Source organism: Henckelia pumila, chromosome 4 (genome assembly GCF_033568475.1).
Source record: "Henckelia pumila isolate YLH828 chromosome 4, ASM3356847v2, whole genome shotgun sequence".
Lineage (NCBI taxonomy): Eukaryota > Viridiplantae > Streptophyta > Magnoliopsida > Lamiales > Gesneriaceae > Henckelia > Henckelia pumila.
In genome coordinates this window covers 216,550,580-216,565,852 of record NC_133123.1, presented here as the reverse complement: position 1 = coordinate 216,565,852, position 15,273 = coordinate 216,550,580, and the positions used below count along the sequence as shown (strand labels likewise).

Below are 15,273 nucleotides of genomic sequence, written 5' to 3'. Positions count from 1 at the left end.
TAAAGGTTTCCTTGCAGGAAAGGATCCGATTTATTTTCTAAGTTTCAAATCCAGAAAAAAATTGAAAATTTTTAACAAGAAAATTTGAGTTTAAGAAAAATTAAATAAGGACTTGAGATCATGATAATTTTGAACAATATACTATTTATAATAGTCACAAACTCCTTCCATGTAACCCACAAATTAAATAAATAATTACGTGTGAAACTTGATTAATGGTTTTTTTTTTGACAGTTTGATTAATTTTTTTAATTATTAATATAGAAAACAAGTAGTTGTCCTTACTAAATTGGAGATTTGGATGTTTTAATATTTTTTTTTTATGTGACTAGTATTTTGATATATGACCTCCTAGATTTTTAAACCCTACGGGAGTATGCGTTTTTCTATAAACGAGAAGATCTTATAAGGATTATAAATAAAAAATTATTTGACTAGGATTATAAATCTCTAACCCAAATCAGGTCAAGTTGAAGAAGTTAGGGGAAATTTTAAATTAGCACTTTTTAAGTTGTAATAATAATAATAATAATCCTTGATTTGATTTTTTTAATTTATAGATATTCAAAGGCTAATTTGAAAATAATAATAATAAATAAATAAATGAAAAATTTCAAGGATAAAAGAAAACTAGTTGACCAAAGTCATATATCAAATAACAAACCCAAAAATTAAGTCTTATATTTTGATTTTGTTCTTGTTTTATCAATGTAGGGTTCAAGAAGTGCCGGAGAAAAGGTTGATCATTCCTCAATTTTGAGTGAAGAAGATTTGCTAGTGACAGACTATCAGCCCCCACATCGTAAATCTCCGATTCACAATAAATAAAATATTTATTATTTATTATTTTTAATATTAATCCATCTGTATTCAAGAGCACAATAATAATAACGTTTACAGAAGCTTATATATGTATATAGGTAATTAATACATGGTATTTGAATGTGTGACTAAATTTTAATCCGATTTAATGTATTTTATCTTATTGACTTAAAATTGATGTTATTTTATTTGATATCTTATGAACTTCTGAATACTTATTAACATTAGGGAAAATTGCAATTTAAGGTAAGCTGGTATTGTTTAGGATTTAGGTAGTGTTTGCAAATGTTTCCAGGAAGCTAAAAAATTTTGTGAATAAAAAATTTAAAAAATGCTTCCTATCTAGAAGTAATCTCAAACACTATCTTAGTCTTGTATATAGTCAATTTTTTATTTTCATCCAACAACTTGCATTGTATCTTTCTTGGTTTTGGTCTTTTTTTTCATCCGAAGCCACTAAATCAACAAAATAAGTCACTGATACTCTCATACATGACTCATAAAGCGAAACAAAACCTATATTATACACATTAAATCTATCTAAGCAAAAATAAAGATAAACGATGTGTCGTAGGTGTGAAGTCCCGTATTTTTAAATATTTTCAAGAATTAAGATGCGGAAAAGAATGAAGAAAATTTTCAAATGCAACAGTGCAGGGTATGCATCGTGTTTGTAGGTTCAACGACTCGAGATTTAAATTAAAATATATGTAAATAACACTTAAAAATCTAAATGACTCTAACGTGCATAAAATATTTGAAACAAGGATGCATCCCTACAGACAATGACCGGTTCCTATACGGGCACGTCAAAAACTACTACTACTAATATAGCAAACCTGAACCGAAAATTAAATTCTTTGGAAAGCAGGTGAACTATGAGTTTAATAAAATGAAAGTAGTGCGGAAAATATTTTTTAAAATATTCAAGAAACCAAACATAACCTATCATTATGAATTAAACAACATAAAATGTTACTACTTAAAATAATTGAAACTCTTCGACACGAGACCGTCAATGAAAATAATTAAATCTAAAATTCACTTAAAATTGACTTTTAAAGGTCATGCATAAAAATAATTTAATAACAAAAGAACAATCAACATATTCAAAGCTTCATGCTTTAGAACGCCAGAGATTCGAACAGTCGTGTCATGCAATGCTTTTGCCTCTTGGACTCTTCAGCCTTTCCATCAAAGCTTTTAATTCATTTACATCTCAAATCTAACTGCACCAATCAAGCATAGTGAGTCTAAAGACTCAACAAACATATACATACATATATCGTATATGAAACATTAAACTTAATGCAATGACATAACATAAACATATCGTAAAATCTTTTCATTTAGGGGTGATGGGATACATGTATTTGTGGCAACCGTCGTTATGAGCACATATTTTTGAAGGGATGTAGCGACCATACTCAGATCCACTACCTAATCAGAGTTAATAAAGCACATGCAATAATATTAAAAGCATGCATAGCGGATTACACAAAATACAACAAATCTGATCGGCAGAATACAACCGACGATAACAAAAGTGTATAATACTTATACAACCAAATCGAAAGTTCATAGGGTCATAACCCTACCGCTAACTCTCACTTCCTCTGGCACCGGTCTCACTCCTGGTGCAAGCCTCCTGGACCGTCTAGCCTCAAACCTGCCGCGCCACAAGGTATCTCAAGAACACCAAACACATGGCATGAGCGAAAACGCTCAATACAAAAGCAATGATATATAAACTAATATGCATCAAGCAAATGACTTTAAAATCCGGGGTAAAACAGTCTGCTCAGGGCGCTACCGAATATACAGTACCTTTCTAGAGAGCAACTCCGCGGGGTACTCGTATATTCACCCTATCAACTATAGCGTCTACTCCACCGTCATGGTCGCTCCTAGTGATAACAAAACCAGGGGCTGAGCCTCCCCAAAACCAGACCCGAATCCAAAACAGGACACAAGGCTCGCATGGAAACTGACAATCCCTGACTCGAGTCCATGATGATTTACAAGCTCCCTATGGAAACTGTCAATGATTCTCATATCACAAGATGTAGTCCCGAATAAAACATGCATGTGCTAAAGCAGTAAATCAGGGAAAACATATAGCACATACTCATGCAATATATAAGCATATATATCATGCTGGCTATCTCGGTCAGTACTTACGTACCTCTAACACTGCGGGTCATATCCTAGCACCACTGGTCTAGATCCCATGCCTACTAGTCCACACTACGGCGTCTACAATGCAAATACCCATGCATCAATATTTAAGCTCTAAAAGCCTTAACTAAGCTATTTCATACTCCTAAATATTTTTAGGAAGCCAAAGCTATACCTGTGTCCGTCGTCAGCCCTTTGCTGTCGCTTGCCTCAAAACTAGGCCACAGCTCCGCTACGACGCCTGGATCTCTCTGCTACTTCCGGATTCCAAATAAGACGCCTAGAATTCCCTAAATATAAGTTAGAAGGCTAAGGAATACAGAGAGAAGAGAGTAGAGGTGCAAGTGAAATGAGCTCTCGGACCCTCTATTTATAGACGGAGTTCGGACCGTCCGAACCCCATTCGGAGCCTCCGAACACGATCGAAGCATCCGATCCCATCATCGGGTCATCCGAAGTCCCATCAATGCATCAGCCATGATGTCATCTTGCTGATGTAGATGATGACATAAGCCCTAGTCCTGATCGGACCGTCCGAACCTGCCGACGGATCATCCGATCACAATCAGAGCCTCCGAACTCCACTTCGGAGCGTCAGATCGGCGCTGGCTCACATTTCTTACTTTTTCTTAATTACTCCTTAATTACTTCATTTGGTTATGGGTTACTACATTTGTTGGAACACATTTTCAGATCAGTCAGATCTGATACCCGAAGCAGCAAAAGTTTAAAAAATTTTATTTTCTGATCTGGAACGATTTCAGATCATGGGTATCAAATCCTTACGATTAAAATAAGCAAGTAAAATAATAATAACAATTATAATTTTACCTCTTCAAGCTATGGCTTGAACTATGGACTCCAACAGATTAAATCTGCTCTTGTTGTAAATCCCAGGAACCGATGACTCGCTCGATCAACTCCTGAATTAGGTTCACGAATAGAAAACTGAAACCCTCTGATTGATTGCACTAGAAACCAATCAGATGTTTATCGAAGAGATTTACAGATTTGATCTGTCAATTCAGAATGTAATTTTGGAAAAATCACAGACTGAATTCTCTCACAAAAGGGAGACAGAGTTCGAAAATTCTCCTTAGAATTAATCTAGGATTTTCGAAAACTGTAGATGTGTATGTCTTTGAAAATCCCATTGTGACGTCCCGTATTTTAAAACATTTATTTAAAAGAGTTGCGGAAAAAGAGTGAGGAAATTTTTCAAAACTTTTTAAACTATGATGGGAGTGCATCGCTCTAGTAAATCAACAAATTCATTATATGAAACACGGATGCAATCCTACACTTAAGTCCATCTAAATTACGGCACGTCAAAACCTGCTACTAACATTTTAAGAGGATAGGGGAAAGTGAGTTCAATTAATTAACTATGTATATAAAATACATTTGAAAGATGAAACATTTGAGATCCTCAAAACTCATCTTTAGAAGACTGACAATGAAAATAATTAAACCATTACTTTTGAACATCGTAAATAAAATATTGTAACAACATAACATAAATAAACATTGGTAAATATTTTCTTTTTAAATACATCAGAGCTTTTGAACTATTGTGCCATGCAATGTCTTCGCCTCTTGGACTCTTCAGCCATGCTGCCAAAGCTTTTTAAATCAAAACTGCTAAACCATCTGCACCATTCAAGTATAGTGAGTCTAAAGGACTCAGCAAGATAAAAATATACATATCGATTTCATTATAGCTTCAAAATAATTTAAACTTAAAATGACTTGAGCATACATAACATGATAACCTTGAACTTGAAGAATTTTAACGTAAACATCATAGAACTTTAAACTTAAAATCTTGAACATGAACTTCAAACTCTTAAAAGATCCAAGGAACTTGAACATATACATTAACATACTTAACTTTAAATCTTGAAAATAGGCTTCATGCATATTCCATCTCAAAAACTTTACCATTTCCTTCTTAAATAAACATTTGCACTTAACATCTAATAAATAAAATCATGCAACTTGGACAACATCAAACCGTGAACATTAACCATGAACATAACATAAAAACTTATCATTTTGGGGTGATGAATTATGTGAAATTGTGGCAACCGTCATAATGGGCACATTCATCTTTTCTTATTGATCAACAATCATATGGCATTACGCCTCGTAACATTCTTTTCATTTTCGGAGGGCCCCTCCGGAGCTCATCCGGAGGACCTAACCCGTACATTGAGCCATATTTGGAAAGGTCCCCCGGAGCCCAAACCGGAGTACCAGTCCCGTATTGCCACCACAAAGACACATAAAAACATCAAAATATTTTCATGCATCAACATATCATATCTTCATGCTTCATCATAAAATTATTCATTCATGCTTCATCATCTTTCATTTCATCATCATATCATTATAACATATCATTTTTTTCTTATGAAGCATCATCATATCATCGTAATTTCTGTCATAAATTTCATTTCATTAACATTAAACTTTACTCGATAACTTCATGCACGTCATAAGTGATAAAAATCATACTTTCATATTGAACATAGGTTTCATGAATGAAACATAGACATGTACATGCGTCACATAACGTAATCGATCCACGTAAGTCGTTCTTGACTTAAAACTTGAAACTTTTTGCATAAGAATTCTTAAATATATTTTATAAGCCTTTAAAGATCATAACCATGAATTTAGGACTCCAAAATAACATAAATAAAGCTTCAAATCAGAAGGCCATGCGCGGGGGCGCTACTTTTCGGGCGCGGGCGCGCATACCCTGCTGATGGGTCTGCTTGTTCATTCTTAAACTCTATTTTGCAGTCGGAATTAGGAAAAGTCGTAAACAGGAAAGTTTTAGCCTTGATCTTGGCTTTCTACGGCCGAAAACCTCACCTTAATTGGAATTTTCAGTAAAAAGTTATGCTCATTCTACCCAGATGTGTCACTGCCGGGAAATCAAAATACTCGACACACTTTGGGATGATTTTGACCAATCTTCCAAAATGATTTTGACAAAACTCAAAACATGAAAGTTGTAGATAAATAAGTTGTTTTTCAAATACAATTGGCCTCATATCATTTGGATCATTAAAATAATTTTGATCTTCAAAATAGTAACAAGTGCCGCTAATCCAGAACAATCCAACATAAGTAATATTTCAAAACTTTCACTCAAACTAATTCAATAATTCAAAATATGATATTTTCTACTCCTCCAGCTATATCCTTTAAATAAAACATCCCTTGAAACTTCAAGAACACATAAAAACTTTGATGAAACATGTATCTCTTGAATCAATTCAAGAACATGACAAGAACGACTTATGCTTCATGATTTTATACCATCACATAACATGCTCTTCAAACCCTTAAAATCAAAACTTCATGATCTTGAAATTCTTGAAAATCATGCATACATATCTCAACATACATCTTTTCATATCAAAATAAATATATTTTGAATGGTGGTTTCAAAACCTTTAAAATTTGTACTTGCCTTGTTATTTGAAGAACGGAACTATCTTGGATCTTGGTAGAGATATAACCTTACTCAAACGGAATAGAGACATGATAAAAAGGTAACCAAAGGAAGATGAAATCCAAGAGGTTGTTAAGCTGTTCCTAAGATCAAATAACACTTTTATAATATGGTGAGAATACACCAAGAATCAAAGAAAAAATACAAGAAGAAAAGGGAATAGAAAATCTGTGCAGAAATGTCTTACAAAATAGCTTCGATCTAGGCAGAAACAACCACCAAAAATAGCGATTCATAGCTCAAATCGAAGATACGGATGTAAGAAAGATGACCCTTCAAACGGAATGAATTTTGGACACCGGATGAAGGAGTTATGAGCAATATACGACAGCTGCTCATAGGATGGCGAGTTGGAGAGTTGGAGATTGAGAAGATTCGGAACCTTGACAACGGACTAACCTTAGTACAACCGGAATTTGGAAGCTAAACTCACCTTGGATATACATGACCGAGGGAGGAGGAAGAAGCATGGAAATGAAAGGAAATTAAGAATTGTAGGAGAAACTAAAAGAAGAAGGAAGAAATGTAAAAGGGAAGAGAACCGTGTGATTGATTGAGGGGGGGAAACAAAGACAAGAATTATAATTGAGATGGGGTAGGAATCATAAAGTGAGAGGTGGTGGTTAGGAAGACTACATCAAATGTAGTTTGTCCAAAACACATCAAACTCGACTAATAAAATTTTCTCCTCCCGATGGTTAAAATAAAATCATAGCAATATTATACTCAAAACACTCGTAGAATTATTTTCTACGATATCGTTCGTAGGCTAGACTTGTATTCTCAGTCCAGAATCAATTTTAATAAAATCATTTAATACAACAACTAAATACATATTTTAATACATGAAACATAAATTTTTAAATCATTTAAATAACACATAATATTTAATTAAGAATAACGTTTAAATTATAAATAATCAAATGAAATAACTTAAAATAATTAAAATTTATTGTAATAAATCATGAATAGATTTATGGATTTTTCAGATATTACACCTATCAACTCCTATATATAATTTCTGTACTGGACTAACTTATATGTCTAATAGGACACTAACACCTTAGGGCCCATTAGTCATAACTTAAGCCCAACAAGCCAATTCTCTGTTTGCATATTTGGCCTCGCTCGATCGGATGAACTCGTCCGATCGAGCGAGCCCAAAAACTCAATTCTCTGTTTCCAACATTTAAAGGCCACGCTCGATCGGTGGAGTTCACCCGATCAAGCGGGCTCCAACTCAAGAAAATCTGCAGAACAAATTTTTGCTGTCAAACTTGGAACATGTATAAATATACTCTTTGACAAGCTACAAAATAATATACATGCATTGAAAAATAAATCCTAGCATTTAAATACATCAATTCTTGGATATAAACTAGGATTCACCAAGTAGAAACATGTACAAGGTTCCTTGTTTTTAACATGTTTACCTACAATATATGTCATCTACTTAAAAAACCGAGTCACCACTTCTAATCTTTCAATCTCGTGCTATCCAAGCTATATCTGATTCTTATTATGCCCCAACCTGATGCAATGCACACATACAAACAAAGCAACAGCCGGATAGCTCCGGTGAGAATAAATCTCAGTATGAACGACATGCATATACATCATTTAAGCATAATAAATCTATATGCCAAATTAATCTCAAATCTCAAAACATGTAATAACAGGTAAAGCATGAAAGTATATATTCGTTCATCTATAATAAAATAATACCAAGCATATAAACTCATTCAAATCTTGAATGTCATATGATAACATGCTAGCATTTATAAACGCATATTCTAAACCATAGAAATCTCTAGGTTAATGCATAAATGCAATGAATTTATCAAGAAATAGGCTATCACATCTGATATCAATAAATCGTAGTTCTGGGATCCCGGGGAAATAAAATCTTTAACTAACCACCCACTCCCCCAATCGAGGTGGTGTTAAATATCTCAATTTCCCTGACTTTGGTGCAACTATAGTGAGTCATCTAGCTTTGGAATTAAATCTATATTTCGTGCCATGAGTCATCTGACTCTGGAAGTAAATCTATAGTCTGTGCCACTCAACTACAGTTCTCCAAATGTCATCTGCACTCTAGGCTATTCAGCCCTCTGTGCTTATCAAGGTAGGGTTCAAGATGAATGCAACAATATCTTGATGCATCAAATCATATATAAGCTAAAAAAAACATCTTGAACACATCAATCATATAATCATATGATCATATAATCACTCAAGGCAACAATATCAATTAAATCTAAACAGATATTCTCTTTAGATACCTACAAATCTGTAAGCATCAATTGAATTAAGAATAATAGATTCAATAGAAAAATCATATAATAAATCAAAGAAAACAAGTAAACATTTACATAAATGTTCTGAGAATTCAAGACGATATCTATCTTGAATATTCTATCTTATTTATGCAAATGTGAGCAAATAGACATATAAACATGCATGTATGTAATTTTAGGCAACTCAATAATCAGAAACAATCTCGAGTTATTCTGCCCATCTTATTTATGTCTATTCATACCTTTGTCTGAATTTGGAAGTATTCTAATCCTTGCAAAAGTTGATCACAAGTCTTGTAAAAATTCTGCTCTTCTACTCTTGCTAGTTGAAAGTGTTCTTGTTCAACTTCAACCTTTTTAAATTATTCAGACTCGAATTCGTCGATTCGAATTCGGTAAACTTCCACATCAATTCTGAAATGAAGTTATAACATAGCTTAACATCAGCTTTCACTCCCATTGCAATCTCATCTAATCTGAAACAACTACAAGACTTGATTGCTCAATCAAAACCATGACCCGCGGCGTAACGGTTTGACTTCGGTAATTTCCAAATGCATTAAGATCAATAATACAATCATCTCAAATATCATCACCAATTACAGCATCATAAAACGTGAACATCAGCTCCCAAAAATCAGTATTGAATAAAATCTTCAAAAATCAGAAACATGTTCAAACGACGATCTTTTCTCGATTCGTCTTAGATATGCTATCGTCGTATATACTAGAACATGTTTATACAATCAAATCTTAATTCTAACAACATCATAAAATTCAAACATGGTATAACTTCATAAAACTTACGTCAAAACGTAGCACTCGACACCGTGATCGTAAATATACGATCAATCGGAAATTCTACCGGGCGGATCAATTTTTATCGAAGCTTGAAGCATAAAAAATGGCTTGGAATTAGGTTTTCCTACCTTCTCGGTTTCTTCACTGAAATTTCTGATGAATTCCCACGTCCTTAAACATTTTTATAGCCAAGTTTCAAGGAAATTACATTTTGGCCCCTGAACTTTGGCCTAATTGCAAATCAATCCCCGAACAAGCGATTTAATTCAATTTCAATCCAAAATAATTTAAGAATAGTAGAATTTAATTTTAAACTCTAAATATTCTCAAATTAAATATTCTCGAATTAAAATTAAATCATTTCGGACCTTATCGCATTTTAGTCCTTGAATTTCTCAATATTTGCAAATTGACCCTTGCTCTGATTTCATCCTCAAAGTCAATCCTTGATATTTATAATCTTGGAATTTACGTATTAAATTCCATAAATATAAATTCAAATATTTGTAATCTTTTAATTTAAGAATTCTGGATATTAAAATGTGAAACTCCAAAAAATCCTCAAATTAAATATTTTTGACCCGAAATTGAAATCACAAATTTCCATAAATTCTTACATTCATCTTTTCTCTCTTATTCGGAATTTAAATCTTAAATCCCGTCATTAAGAACTTAATATTTTCGGGCCTTACACGAGATATCCAATTCATGATCTTGAATTGGCAACCATCGTCTTTGCATTGAAGATTTGGCGAAATTATTTGTACGGAGAGAAGTTCGAAATTTATTCTGATCATAAGAGTTTAAAATATCTGTTCTCGCAATCTGAATTGAACATGAGACAACGAAGGTGGTTAGATTTGTTGAAGGACTTTGATTGCGAAATCAAATATTATCCAGAAAAATCAAATGCTGATGCTGATTCCCTAAGTAGGAAGGTATGTCCTTATCTACTATAGGTGTATCTTGTTTGATTGAAGATTGTTGCATTTCTGGATTAACCTTTGAGACAGATATGAGGCCATTCAAGTTTGTGATATTCGAGCTGAGCCGGAATTGTTGATTCGAATCAAGGAAGCATAGAAAGAAGATCAGGGTATTCAGAAATCTGTTGAAATGATTAATTCTGGACATCAATATGAATATAAGGTAAGTGCTAATGATATTTTATATGTGAATAACCGACTTGTTGTTCCAAATGTTTCTGATCAGAAACAGCAGCTATTAAAAGAAGCGCATTGCAGTAGATACAGTATTCATTCTGGTGGCAGAAAAATGTATAATGATTTGAAGAATCATTACTGGTGGAAACAGATGAAATCAAATGTCACTGAATACGTATCTAAGTGCATGAATTGCCAACAGGTGAAGGCTGAGAGAAAGAAGCCTGGTGGTCTGTTACAGAGTTTGTCAATTCCTGAATGGAAATGAGATCACATTTCTATGAATTTTGTGACGACGTTACCACGTTCGTCTCGAGGTTGTGATGCGATTTGGGTAATTATTGATAGGTTGACAAAATCAGCGTGCTTCATTCCATACCGAATGAAATGTCAACATGATCAGATGGCAGAAATATATATCAGAGAAGTGGTACGATTGCACGATGTGCCTAAATCTATTGTGTCTGATCGTGACCCTAGATTTACATCTCTTTTCTGGCACAGTCTGCAACAAGCTCTAGGTACTCGTTTGAACTTGAGTACTGCTTATCATCCTCAAACTGACAGACAGTCAGAACGAACGAACGATTCAAACTCTTGAGGATATGTTGAGAGTTGTAGTACTTGATTTTAGTACTAACTGGCAAGAGTCTTTACCACTTGTGGAGTTCTCGTACAACAACAGTTATCAAACTAGTATTGAGATGACTCCATTCGAAGAATTATATGGTAAGAAGTGAAGATCACCGTTGTACTGGGATGATGTTACAGAAGTACCTGATATTGGTCCTGATATGATTAGAGACATGACTGATAAAGTGAAACTCATTCAGAAGCGAATGAAGACAGCTCAAGACAGGTAGACAAAGTATGCAAATGTGAGACGTAGACCTTTGAGCTTTGATCAGGGAGACAGAGAATTCTTGAAGATTTCACCTTTCAGGGTTACTATTAGATTTGGCAAGCGAGGAAAGTTATCTCCACGTTTTATTGGACCATATGAGATTTTGGAGAAGATAGGCGATCTAGCTTATCTACTTGCATTGCCTCCAGCTTTAACTAGTATTCACGATGTATTCCATGTTTCGATGCTGAGAAAATATCAGCCTGATATATCACATATTATCCAAGTAGATGAAGATAAAATTGATGACACTATGAGTTATTTCGAGAAGCCGATTCAGATTCTCGATCGAAAAGAAAAACAACTCAGAAACAAGACTATTTTGTTAGTTAAAGTTCAGTGGAGTCGACATGGCAATGAAGAAGCGACATGGGAGACTGAAGAAGAGATGAGACAGAGGTTCTCAGATCCATTTCACTGATGTGAGTTCTTATTTAGTATTTCTGTTATCTCTTTATCTTATGTGCGTACAGATTGCTTATGAATTCGAGGACGAACTCATGTCTCACTGGGGGAGAAATTTAATGCCCCAAAATTATTTAATTTTCATTCGAGATTATTTAATTTGGGAATATATGGAGTTTAGATTTAAATCCTAATATTTTTAAATTATTTAGGATTGAAATTGAATTAAAAAATTTGTCGAAAACTAAATTGCAAATCACTGGAGTTATGAGGGACCAAACTGAAATATGCTTATATATATATCATCTTCCACTTGCTTTGTTATCATTCCAACATGTAAATTAGAGAAGGAAGAAGAGGAAGAAGCCGATATCATCACCTACACGCCATTTTCATCTTTTAAAAGCTCCGATTCTTCGATATCCAGCCGTCAGAATTCATAATCGCTTATATATTTGTGATCACGGCGCTGAGAGCTTCGTTCTGGTATATATTTTCTGAAGTTCTATTATAATTTGAATTGTGACATAAAGATGGGATTTGAATATTGTAACGCCCTCAACCGATGAAGATGTTACAAAACTAACATAACCTTACAGAACGCGGAAAAAATATATATTTTTTTTTTTTGAAAGATGTATGCATACATCAAACCTTACTTAAAACATTTCAGAATAGTTTACAAACCAAATCCAAACCTTAAAATTTATAAAACTTGTTTACAACCTTAAAATACATCATAAAGTTACAAATAGCTCAAGACATAGCATATCACACTCAACACATAACACACTCATGCATCGCCCGCCGGTCCGACTCCTTGCTCTTCTTCATGTCCGACATTAAACTCGTCAACATATGCATAAATGTCATCCTCATTACCTGCACCATTCAAGTATAGTGAGTCTAAAGATTCAGCAAGAATATGCAGTAAAAATCATGAGATATCAATTATCAATTAAACGTAACATAACATAACATAACATAAACTTATCATTTGGTGACGAATTATGCGAAATTGTGGCAACCGTCATAATGGGCACATTCATCTTTTCTTGTTGATCAACAATCATATGGCATTACGCCTCATAACTTTCGTTCATTCCTTTTCGAAGGCTCCTCCGGAGCTCATCCCGGAGGACCTAACCCGTACATTGAGCCGTATTTGGGAGGGCTACTCCAAAGCCCAAACCGGAGCACCGTTCCCGTATTGCCACCACAAAGACACATAAGACATCAAAATATTTTCATGCATCAACATATTATATCTTCATAATTCAACATAGCATTATTCATTCATGCTTCATCATTTTCATTTCATCAACATATCATTTCATCCATCATGAAGCATCATTGAAACATCATAATTTCCATCTTAACTTTTGTTTCATGAACATAAAACTTTACTCGATAACTTCGTGCATGTAATAAATGATAAAAATCATACTTTCATATTGAACATAGGTTTCATGAAAGAAACTTAGACATGTACATGCACCACTTAACGTAATCGATCCACGTAAGTCGTTCTTGGCTTAAAACATGAAACTTTTTGCATAGAAACTCTTAAATATATTTTAGAAGCCTTAAAAGATCATAACCATGAATTAGGACCCTAAAATAAAAAATAAAAATCATAAATTTCTAATGAAAGGGGCACCCGCTCAACTTCTAGGCGCGGGCGCGCCTGACCTGCGCAACTGGTTCATCTTACTCGCTCCAAAACTCTATTTTTTAAGTCAGAATCTGAAAAAGTGGTAAACATGAAAGTTGTAGATCTTGATTTTGGCTTTTGAATGCCTAAAATTTCACCTAAATAGATTTTTCGGTAAAATGTTATGCTGATTCTCCCGAGATGTGTCACTGCCGGAAATTCAAAACATTTGACACACTTCAAGGCAATTTTGGTCAATCTTCCAAAATGATTTTAAGAAAACTCAAAACACGAAAGTTGTAGATAAATAAGCTACATTTCCAATAAAATTGGCCTCATATCATTTGGATAAGTACACTAGTTAAAATCGTAAATAAAGTAACAAGTGCCGCTAATCCGAAACAATTCAGCACATGCAGCATTTCAAAGTTTTAACTCAAACTAACTCAAGACTTCAAAATTCAACACACACCTTCAAAAGTAGTCCTTTGTCAACTCTAAACAATAAGAATCTATCATCACACATTATTTATCAAGAATTTCACAAGAACAACTTACATATCACGATATCATAAACTTCATGCTTTTATGCTTCTCAAATCTTTAAAATCATGCTTAAACTCATCAACACACATCATTTCTTATCAAAATAGATATATCTTGAATGGTGGTTTAAAATTCTTTAAAAACTTGCCTTGAATGGAGGAATTGATCCGGAACTTCGGAGACGAACTAACCGCGAAGAGGAGCAAGATTGAAGTTTAACTTTGAAATTTCTTGAAGGAACCGTGTAGTGCTCAGAGAAGAAGAGAATAAGAATGAAAATAAAAGAAAGAAGAAGAAGATAGGCGTGAAGGAGGGAAATCATGGGGAGACAAGTCCATAATGTTGGAGAACGCGGCGATCAGATCAATTAGGATTGATACCCGGTGCAGCGGAAGTTTAAAAATTTTATATGGAACGATTCCATAATGGGTATCAACCTTACGATTAAATTGTGTGTGTAAAAATTAAATAACAATTATAAATTTTTACCTTTAATCTCGAATCGAGATTTTGGACACCAACAGATTTCTCTGCTCTTGTTGTATATCCCTGGAACTGATGGACGAACTGTTCTTCAATCAGGTCCACGAACGGATATTTAATCCCTCTGATAGATTGCACTAGAAAATCTATCAGAAGTTTCTACGAAGAGAATTAACGAATTTGATCCGTTAAACCAGACTGTAATTCAAAATTCACAGGCTGGATTTTTTCGACAGAGAGAGGGAGGGGGCGGCCACCTTTTGAGAAAATACTTAGGGTTTTCGAAAATTGTGACCTGTTGTATGTAATTTCTGTACTGCAATAACTTATTTATAATGTAGGCCACTAACAGCTTAGGGCCCATTAGTCATAAGTTCAAGCCCGACAAGCAAAGCCCGCATGTTCAGAAATTAATATAAAATTCATCGTGACTCCGATTGATAAACCGATTTCACCAATGTGCACAGAAACCATTTCTGCACCTTTTAAAG

At 34.1% G+C, this 15,273-nt stretch overlaps 1 protein-coding gene across 1 annotated transcript in view; it reads left to right on the top strand.

Annotated features, from left to right (window-relative positions):
- Positions 1-943, top strand: part of LOC140894632 (uncharacterized) — a 31,904-nt gene extending 30,961 nt beyond the window's left edge. Inside the window, exon 4 of the mRNA XM_073303195.1 lies at positions 715-943. Within this exon, the coding sequence (XP_073159296.1) occupies positions 715-828 (114 nt within the window). The 3' untranslated portion in view covers positions 829-943. The remainder of the gene's footprint in view (positions 1-714) is intronic.
- The last annotated feature ends 14,330 nt before the right edge of the window (positions 944-15,273 follow it).